General features: G+C 50.5%; 3 protein-coding genes across 3 annotated transcripts; 2 read left to right on the top strand and 1 right to left on the bottom strand.

Moving 5' to 3' along the window:
* Window positions 1–757: 757 nt before the first annotated feature.
* Window positions 758–2,095, top strand: VRG4_2 (GDP-mannose transporter; the record flags this gene model as incomplete). Its single annotated transcript, XM_083197390.1, has 4 exons — window positions 758–1,030; window positions 1,076–1,175; window positions 1,226–1,606; window positions 1,659–2,095. 4 exons carry the CDS (start codon window positions 758–760, stop codon window positions 2,093–2,095), a joined length of 1,191 nt encoding a protein of 396 aa, XP_083046858.1.
* Window positions 2,096–3,649: 1,554 nt separating this feature from the next.
* On the top strand, window positions 3,650–5,433 carry ale1 (lysophospholipid acyltransferase; the record flags this gene model as incomplete). The annotated part of the gene is made up of 4 exons (XM_083197389.1): window positions 3,650–3,701; window positions 3,760–3,859; window positions 3,922–4,943; window positions 5,006–5,433. 4 exons carry the CDS (start codon window positions 3,650–3,652, stop codon window positions 5,431–5,433), a joined length of 1,602 nt encoding a protein of 533 aa, XP_083046857.1.
* A 757-nt stretch (window positions 5,434–6,190) lies between these two features.
* On the bottom strand, window positions 6,191–8,711 carry ACO1O0_008022 (uncharacterized protein; the record flags this gene model as incomplete). The annotated part of the gene is made up of 6 exons (XM_083197388.1): window positions 6,191–6,214; window positions 6,277–6,356; window positions 6,410–6,597; window positions 6,863–6,940; window positions 6,985–7,128; window positions 7,537–8,711. The coding sequence occupies 6 exons, from the start codon at window positions 8,709–8,711 to the stop codon at window positions 6,191–6,193; spliced, it is 1,689 nt and encodes a 562-aa protein (XP_083046856.1).
* Window positions 8,712–10,143: the final 1,432 nt, after the last annotated feature.

Here is a 10,143-nt window from a genome sequence, read left to right as displayed (position 1 = left end):
ATAATTAATTATAATTATATATTATTTATTATAACTTAGGTAATTATAATAAAAGCTTTATAGTTATAATAAATAATATAATATAAAATTAAGTAATTAAATAATAATAATAATAATAATAATAATAATAATAATAAGTTTATTATATTATAAGGTTAATACTTATCTAATAAGTTATATAAGCCTATATATTTATTTTATAAATAAAATATATAGGTTTTATATATATAATTAAGTCTAAGATAATATAGTTAAAAATAATATATAACTTATACTTTTAATATATTATAATTAATCTTATAAATAATAATATTTATTAATATTAAGTATCTTTTATATATATATTTAATTTTTATCTAAATAAATACAGTGATTAAGCTAGCTTAATAAAAGTTAGATATCTCCTTTATACTAAGGTATAGCCTAGTCGCGTCTACTACTAGGTACGAGGTATTAGTATTACGTGGAGACTGAGATCTAATCCTACCTACTACCCAGCACATCGCAGACAGAGGCCAGTAGGGGTAAAAAAGGGCTGCGTTCTGGTTCTGCTCAGCTTTCTCCTTCAAGCCCAACCCGAGGCATCGCATACGCATTGACGCTATACACTCGTTCGCATTTCGTCTGCCTCGTTCTTTTAACGCGAATCTACCTTCGCCCAAAATTCTCGAACCTATACGCCAGAACAGCGCTCGTTACCACTTGGACCCGCCACATTCGAAAACAATTCCTATCGATCGCCTCGCGAGCCTCCATCATGGCCGATAAGAAAACGACAGAATACGTTGTGCGCATACCTGAGGAGTCATTTGACAGAGGCGAGAAAGGCCACTTCATGCCTCGAGCGAACTCGAAAAGATCGTATGGTAGTGGGGGTCCGTCTTTGGCGCAGTCCGTATCGAAGCTCGACAGCAGCCCCATGGTGTCAATTCTCGCCTACTGCGCATCTTCCATTAGCATGACCATAGTCAACAAATATGTTGTCTCGGGCCAGAGCTGGAATGTCAACTTTTTCTACCTCACTGTCCAGGTACGACAAATACCCCAATGATCGACACCATGACTTGCTAAGCAGAGCGTCCAGGCCATGGTCTGTATCGGAGCAATCACGGCGTGCAAGAACTTTGGCGTCATCAAGTCACTTGCCCCCTTCGATCATGATCGCGCGAAGAAGTGTATGTGTTTCACTATGAGCGAGCTGCTGCACACGCTAACTAGGTTGCAGGGTTCCCGATCTCCGTTCTCCTCGTCGGCATGATTTACACCGGTGCAAAAGCGCTCCAGTTCCTTTCAGTACCCGTCTATACAATTTTTAAAAACTTGACTATCATTGTCATCGCATATGGCGAGGTCTTGTGGTTCGGCGGGAGCGTGACTCCACTTACGCTTTTGTCCTTTGGTCTCATGGTGCTCAGCTCTGTCGTCGCTGCCTGGGCAGATATACAGAGTGCCGTTGCCGGAGATTTTGCGATAGGTGACTCTGCTGCAGCTATGTCGACACTTAATGCGGGCTATGCATGGATGGGCCTCAATGTCCTCTGCAGTGCATCTTACGTTCTGGGTATGCGGAAGGTGATGAAGAAGATGAACTTCAAGGATTGGGATAGTAAGTGGAGACTACCCTGTGTTCTCATAACAACGCACTGACTGGTTGATAGCCATGTACTACAACAATCTCTTGACGATCCCTGTACTTCTTATCGGTGGCCTAATCACCGAGGACTGGTCGGCTGCTAACCTGGCCAAGAACTTCCCGCCCGAGATGCGCAATCGCATGATTATTGGAATGGTCTATTCTGGCCTGGCAGCCATCTTTATATCTTACTGCTCTGCCTGGTGCATCCGCATCACGTCCTCAACCACGTATTCGATGGTTGGAGCTCTCAACAAGTTGCCAATTGCCATCAGCGGACTGATCTTCTTCTCCGCACCCGTGACATTTGGCAGCGTCTCGGCCATCACGATCGGATTTATCAGCGGTATTATCTACGCCGTAGCCCGCGTTAAGCAGCAGAAGGCACCCAGGGACTCGCTACCGATGACGCGGACCCCAATGAGCGCGAGCTCTATGAGCAACCGCGACGCAAACTCATGAAAATACGGGAAATGTTTTATTGGGCATGGCGTTGGGATAGGCGCTTGATTTCCTTTACTTCAGCGAGGTCTGTCGGTGGCCTAGCCTACTAACCATTTAAACCAGCGAACGGGGAGCCTTGTGGAAGGGATACTCGTCTCAATTGTCAATTCATGCAGTGCATGTGCACAGAACACGCAGCTGCACTGGTCCATGTATGGTTTTCTGGAATGTAGGAAATGATATACCCCTGGGGTCTGGTGAAGAGATATGCGAAGAATCATGATGGGGGAGTTTATTCTCAAGAAGGACATGTCAGGGTCATGCAAATCAGAATAGCTAGATAATATCGAATATGATACTTGCCATTTCTCATCATAAGTGTATCGAGTATCCTGGGAAGCCTGGGATAGCAACTCTTCTTTTGGGTTTCGTTGCTTAGTAGTACCTACTACTCAGTACCTGTAGTACTGGGGAACTCCCGCCCCCATAGACCTGCCGTGCTCGAGAATAGGACTTAGCTCATTGTCCCAGGTCCCCGGGAGGTGGGGGAAGGTCGCACCCGGCTCGTAATGATGGGAGATTGACTTCTACCTTAAGTGGGATTCTACGTAACTTCATTACCGAGAGTATGGGCCTACTTACGCGGGCGACCCTGTTTTTAGAGAGGATTAAAAAGCATAGATAGAGCCTCTGAAGGGTATTAAGATCTTTCTTAACCGCCTAAAAGATTTCGGCTACTTAGGATCGAATCTATACCCTATCGAGAGCCTATCTAGTATCTTGCGCCGTCTCCAAAAACGGGAGTTGCCCGCGTAAGTGCCGTATACTATAGTATCTAGGGTACTCCGTAGTGCCAACCAAGTTGCAGGTCTGACGCGAAGTTTCCTCGGAAGGAAGGGCTTGCCCCAACATCGACTGTTCCTAGCTTCGGGAATAATTTCGGGAGTCGCTACATTACTATCTGGATTCTTGCGTCCACTATTTGTTAGCAGCAGTACATAACTATATTCCCCCGAGTGTCCTAGATACTACTAGCATCACAAGTAGTGCCTAGCATTACACAAGTACGGATAAGTAGGTATGATTTATAGTACCTAAACAAGTCCTGGCATAGGTCAGGTCAAGCTAGTGCAAATTTAAGGCAGGTCTCCCTGGGTTACCTAAGGTATGTATCAAGTATCTATTATCAGGTACGTCAGAGCCACTCAGAGCCAATCACTGAAAGGCCGACGCACTGTTTTAACTGGAAACTCCTCCCACCAAGAAACAGTCTAAAAATCTCATCTTTATTTACCTCCACCAAACCTTAGTACCCCCTGACAGTTAGGTTTGATGCAGCTAGAGGCCGCCCTGCACGAGAACCCTCTTTTATACCTGTAGATTCTCTCGGAGCATGGCTTAAACATATCCTTTCTCCCCTTTGTCCCCCTACGCTGGCCCCAAAGCCTCATCCCTTCTATCTTGCCAATTAAGCTCCGGACAGCGGCATGATAACGCTGGTCCATAGGCGTGAGCCTCCACTTCCCAGAATCCAACCAACTGGTGACAACGACTGCTAACAACATTGACGTCATGACAGCTTTCGAGGCTCTCGCAACGAAGCTCGGAGCCTCAGCAGACGAGCGTAAGCTGACTCCTACGCATGCATCCCCATCTACTCGTATCGCTGAGTATTTACCCAGTCAAGCTTGTGTTTTCCTTCCTGCTGTCATACCCGCTCGCTGGCCTCCTCAAGCGTGTGCCCGACTCGAAGCCGCAGCAGAAGAACATCTTCAGTATCTGGTATGGCATACCCGGGCTTGCAAGCTAAAATGGCCGGGTGTTCCTCTAACATCCACGTACAGCACATCCATCTTTTATCTCGTCGGACTTTTTGATCTCTGGGATGGCGCCCTGACTCTTCTCATCAGCGCTGGGGGCGCTTACTGCATCGCCAAGTTTCTCCGCTTTAGCCCGTACATGCCATGGATCGGCTTCGGATTCGTTATGGGCCACATGTCTGTCAGCCACATCTGGCGTCAGATAGCCGACAGTTCGTCGACGGCCGATATCACGGGTGCCCAGATGGTACTTGTTATGAAACTGAGTGCCTTCTGCTGGAATGTTGCGGATGGCCTGCTACCCGACGATCAATTATCAGAGTTCCAAAGGGACCGCGTGCTTAGGAAACTGCCCTCGATCCTCGACTTTGCCGGCTATGTTCTCTTCTTCCCCTCGCTTTTTGCTGGCCCTGCATTCGACTATGCTGAGTATCGTCGTTGGGTCGATACGTCCATGTTCGACGTTTCCCCGCAGGTAGATCCTGCCAAGAAACCACCGGTGAGGAAGAAACGAAGGATTCCGCGTAGTGGCACGCCTGCTACATGGAAGGCCGTGACAGGCCTCATTTGGATCGGCCTCTTCATGCTGTGTTCGGGAGCTTATGGCCACGAGAATCTAGTGGCCGATACGTTCATGGACTATGCCTTTGTGCGTCGTGTTTGGATGCTCTATATGGCAGGCCTCGTGGCTCGCTTCAAATATTACGGCGTTTGGTGTCTTACTGAGGGGGCGTGCATCCTTGCTGGCCTGGGTTACAATGGTGTCGATCCGCTCACAGGAAAAGTTTCCTGGAACCGCCTTCAGAATATCGACCCTTGGGTCGTCGAAACGGCTCAAAACGCTCGTGCCTTCCTCTCTGGTTGGAATATGAATACCAACAATTGGCTCCGCAACTACGTATACCTCCGTGTTACGCCGAGAGGGAAGAAGCCTGGGTTCCGAGCTAGTATGCTTACCTTTTTCACCAGTGCTCTTTGGCACGGCTTCTACCCAGGGTACTACCTGTCGTTTGTCCTGGCGAGTCTCATTCAAACTGCCGCAAAGCGTAAGAGAAAACATTTCCCTTTCATAGCTTTATGTAGCATATGTTGACTCATGCTATCGCAGACTTCCGTCGCCATGTCCGTCCCTTCTTTCTCGACCCTTTGACCGGAAATCCGTCCTCGAAGAAACTTTACTATGATGTAGCAACATTTTTTGGCACCCAGGCCACCTTTGCATTTGCCGTCAGCCCATTCTTACTCCTAACCTTTACCGACTCTCTGCGAACATGGTCCTGCGTATACTTCTACGGGCTTGTCTGGACGGTCGCGACTTTGGTCTTCTTCTCCTCTCCGGGCAAGGGCATGCTCAAAAAGCAGCTCGAAAAGCGCCAAGGCAGGGCCAGTGCCAAGTTGGTTCGCACCGTCAGCACCGACAGCCTCACGGGTGGCCAACCTATCTTGGGTATTTCGAAGGATCCGGAGGGGGACATCAACGAAGCTATTGAGGAACTCAAGGCCGAAATTGAGGCGCAACAGAGGAAGAAAGAATGATGAGGCCAAAGTTGATGACCGTATGTTGTGGCAGGAAAGTTGGCTAGGTCTAAGTCCAAGGTTCTATTATCTTTTGATAATTTTAAAAACGCCTGTAGTAGATATCGCATGGCGGGCTCTATAAGTGTGCTCGGCTAGAGGAGCTGGGGGTATCGGGAGTGAGGGGATTTGAGGGAGCAAACAACTCATTATGAATTTATACATCAATTCATTATATCTACTAGTATTCAAGTGCCGAATAGAGAAAATAATATGTGCGGCGTTTTGCCGCGAGTCATAGAGTTAAAATTCAAAACGAGGACGCCCGTTCATGAAAGTCGTCATCGTGCTGCCCACTTCTTCAGCCCATCAGGTCATGAGGAAGGCCGAAAATACAGTACAGATACAGTTTCGCAGAGAAAGAGAAGAAATGGTGGATAGCATCGTGGCCCTTAAATTGAGCCGTTCCTTTCGTCGAAAATAAAAAGATTGGAGACGTTGAAAGTGAAAAATACTGAATGGTGAGATCGGCAATTTTCAACGGTGGTCGATATGGCCAGTCGAATATTGACATTAGGTATTGTCGTCGTAGTTATTGATCGAGTCGGAGGTCCTTTGCCCGCTTGCACTTTTAGAACCCCTTGCCCACAGATCTCTTATCCAAATGGTGACGGGGAAACTCGGAGGAGATTAGGAACCCCATTGCTGCTTTACGCCCACTATGATAAGGGCAATAATGGCACTAAGCACGAGGACGCCGATGATGGACATGCCCCGGTTAAGGCTTCTCCACCATCTGGCGCTGTTATAGCGGATTTCGTCTATTGTTAACATCGGCTGGGGTTGTTGGTGCCCCAGGCGCACATGACTCGTGCCGTGATGCTGTTCCATCATATCGAGCTGAGGTTTAGGTGGCAGAGGTAAAAACGATGCAATCATCCAAGCTGTTCGGCCACATTAGCACAGGTTCACCATCTCACTAGTATTTTCGACTTACCAAAGGGAATAATGAATCCCACGACAAATAGTACGACCTGTTGGTTCCTCCTCCAGTCAAAGCCACTCTCGGTAGACCACACTGCCGATGGCGGGTCCCAGATGCTGTACCGGCTTGCGCGGCGGTCACGGCGCAGGTGAGGTGACCAGATGCTAGATGTTTGCTTCTTGACACCGCGTGCAATGGTTCTGACACGATCAGGGACTTCAGTTCGATGGACCTCTGGGATTTCTGCACTGGAATTCGCGGCCTGCAACTCGGGTTCAGAGCTGGCTGGTGCTGCTTCCCTTGGTCGACGCCGAGGGTTTCGGATGGTTGACGTGAAGCGTTCCGCGCTGGGAGAGCGGCTAAGGATATTGTTGTAGGGAGGTTCGTTGTATAATGAACCATTGTACAACGACCGCATTGAATCCGACGAGGCCTGGGCGATGAGGAAACGTCGCTCACCTGTACCGTAGTATAGTCTCGCCCAAGCTGGTAGAGAGAATGGATTCAAGCTGCGGGTACTGCCCGAGGAACGGAGAGCCCGGTCTGAGGAGCTGTTTGATACAAAACTCGCTAATCGGGCCCGAGACGGGAGATCGTGCAGTTGATCATTAAGATCAGCCAGGCCGTCGCCATCCTCGTCGTAATCACGTATAAGGCGTGAAGGGCCGCCTGAGCCATCTCGGCTGACATTGCGGGTGATTGGGGCGGGTGGTCGCTCAGGAGACTTGTTCCTGAAGGGTGTCCCGGCCAACTTCTCGTCAAGACCTGCCACGGAAGAAGATATACTTAAAAGGTTACGGGTATGGGTACTGTGAGCGGCACTGCTTCTCCTATCGGTAGTCGAGAAAGGGGAAAGAGAACGTGACAGTGGTGCGCCTTCTCCGTCACTCTCAGATACAACGGTGGATAACGCTGCGCTCCATTGGTGTGGATGAGGTGGCATTGCGCTGGGCGCGTTCCAAGATCTGGTTGATTGGGCATCCCATGAGCCCTGCCAGCGGGAAGGGCCCTGTGGGTATCCTGAACTTGAGCCGACAAGCAAAGCGCGGGCAGCCTCTTGAGTCAAAGCTGAGCCGAGGGACGTGAGGGAGCCACGTCGGAGTGATTCACGGGACCGAGACTTGAAAACACCAGAGTACTCGAATGATCTCTTCTTGACAGGGCGTAGGGGGGCCACCACAAGGCTCTCGCGGGAGTACTCGGATCTTAGTGGGCTTCTGTTGGAGGCTAGGGAGGAGCAGGAAGCTGACGGGGCGCCGTGGACAACGTAGTTGGCGTCGCTATCGCTTGTAGGAGGGCGCTGCTGGTCAGATAGAGATTGATTGGATGGTGAAGTCTCTCCCAGAATCTGGTAGTTCGAGTGGCTCGATGAGGGACGCAGGCTATACTCAATGTCTGCGGTGCTCTCACGGTAGGCTGGAGCGATAGGGGAACTCTCGGCATAGATCTTGTAGTTGGTTCTATTGGATAGAGTTGAGCCGGACTGAGACGTCTGAGAAGAGCTCCTGGTCGAGAGTTGAGGGGCCGCCGTCGAGTCTTCAGTGCAAGTGGTCTCCGGCGGCGGAGATTGATCATCATCTGACGATGGAGGCTCTGATTTAGGCTGTTTCCCCTTGGGATCTGGGCTCTTCCCCACCTCGCGCACGCCTCCCCTCAACCGGTAGTTTCGAGAGACGGCGATGGGCTTAGAGCCGGGGGGCGGGAGCACTGGCGAGGGGGTAGAGCTCGAGGAGAAGCGCCTTTCAGCCTGGGGAGTCAGGGGAGAGCTGGAGCGTTCTTCAATGAGGAAAATGTTGGATGAAACCCGTCCCCAGGAGCTGCTAGGAGTCGTGGATGAGAGTTGCGGGGAGCCGACTGATTCCGCTCGCCAAGATGAGGCCGAGTCAGATTGGGGGATCAAAGAAAAGGTCTTATCCGAGTTGACGCTGATGGCTCTTTTAGGGCGACGGGAAGAGGTGGGTCGCGGAGATGACGCCCGGCTCGATGCACTGAGAGTATCAGGGTCGGGGGACGCCCGAGCGAGGCTCGAAAAAGGGCGTATTAACCCTGAAACACTAGGTTTGATCCATGACTTCTGATCATGCCGCTGGACGGACTCTATAGGGGGCCCGGATGGTGAGTCCAGGGGAGAGATGTCTGTGTAGGAGACAGCACGAGATGAGGCAGGGACGGAGCCATCGGAACTAATCCGGGGCGGGCTGTACGGGACCACGCGGATTTGCAGCTTGTCATTCTGCTGCTGTGAGGCCCACTGAGAGCCGGAGCCCTCATGACGAGGCTGCCGCTGCGAAGGGGGAGGCGGCGACCCCGACATGTCCTGCGAGAACCCACTAGGCGTTGGGGTCGAGGGGCATCACGGCGATACCCAGTTTCCACAGCGCAAACACGCCCTCGTAGCTGGCGGTTGTCTGGATACCGGATATGGCTGGAGTAGGTGGGCTTCTCAGAGGCGGTTTGAGGGTGGCGGCTCGTCTCGTGTCCGGTAGGATGGGTTTCGTGAATTGGACCTGGCTCGAAACGGTACCAGCGTGGATGTCGAGATACGGGGTTAGAGCATTACCAGAGTGGGCAATGTTCGGAGTAGCAGAGGAAGATGGAGGGTGGAATTTGGACAAGGACCAAGGCACAAGAGAGTGTCAGTGCATTAAGGAATTCAATAATGCAAACGAGGAAAAGACAAAGCAACAAGTTTGCAGGTCAAAGGTTGGAAACTGAGAGAGTGACAAGAATGGTAGACACGAAGCCCAAAACAATCAAATACAACGGGGACGACAAGGAAGGTAAAAGAGTGATGTGTGGGAAGACAGCGTTGGCAAAGTTTCGAGAGGAAGAAAAGCCTCGACACAGAGGCCACAGGACACGGGGGACAGGCGGGTCCTGGGGGGCCTGAGGCGGCCAGGACTCAGGACCGGGAGCCACAGGAGGCCAAAGTCCAGGACGAGAGCCAGCTCAGCCATGCGCCCAGCTTCAGCCAGGGTGGATCCAAATGGTGATGGGATCGGGGGAACATCCGCCTCCCTGCTAATACCTACGAGGTGTTAGTGTGAGTATGAGTATCCGTACGGAGTACGTACTCCGTACTCGTCCGTATTATACCGCTTCTTTCATAATAACACTCGTACGAACAGGTAATTGACCTTGGCCACTAAATCTAGACATGGCCAACCTGAACCGCCTGTAACCTCACTGGGCTCAGTGGCCATTGGCTGTGGCTAGACCTGTGAGGTTGGATGATGAAGCTCCGAGACCATCGCTGCAGCTAGTGGGATATTACCTGACGCAGCAGGGTTTCTCCTGCAGCAGCGGCGTTGTCGCCGGGTCCTGATAGGTGAGCATTGGCCAGATCCAGGTCATGATTCTCTCAGGCAAGATGTTTCATAAAAGGGTTCGAATATGAGGGGGAAAGCCAGAAGCAAAGACGGGAGAGCCAGTTCGGCCGAGGTCAGTGGTGGTTGCTGCTGCTTTTCGACCCTTATTAAATTAATAATGTTATTTGGGAGTCCAAAAAACCAAAGAAGATACATTGGTAAGAGTACCACCTCATGATTTGCTCGTAATTGTACCAACTGCCCTACGGAGCGGATGAGGGTCTCTGAACCAACAGAGGCGGTAAAGCAGTAGTCGTACATTAGACTTGAGGCCCTGAAACCCGCTCATCTCATCCCTGTTGGGAATGGCTCATGTATTCAATTAAAGGTTGCGCTGGCCTCGCGTTTCGTGACGCGCCTTCATAGGCACACGGCTAT

The sequence above is a fragment of the Amphichorda felina genome (genome assembly GCF_050947745.1).
Source record: "Amphichorda felina strain 45539 chromosome Unknown scaffold_8, whole genome shotgun sequence".
NCBI classification, from domain to species: domain Eukaryota; kingdom Fungi; phylum Ascomycota; class Sordariomycetes; order Hypocreales; family Bionectriaceae; genus Amphichorda; species Amphichorda felina.
Note: the sequence above shows the minus strand (reverse complement) of the source record. Positions and strands in the feature narration are given on the sequence as shown.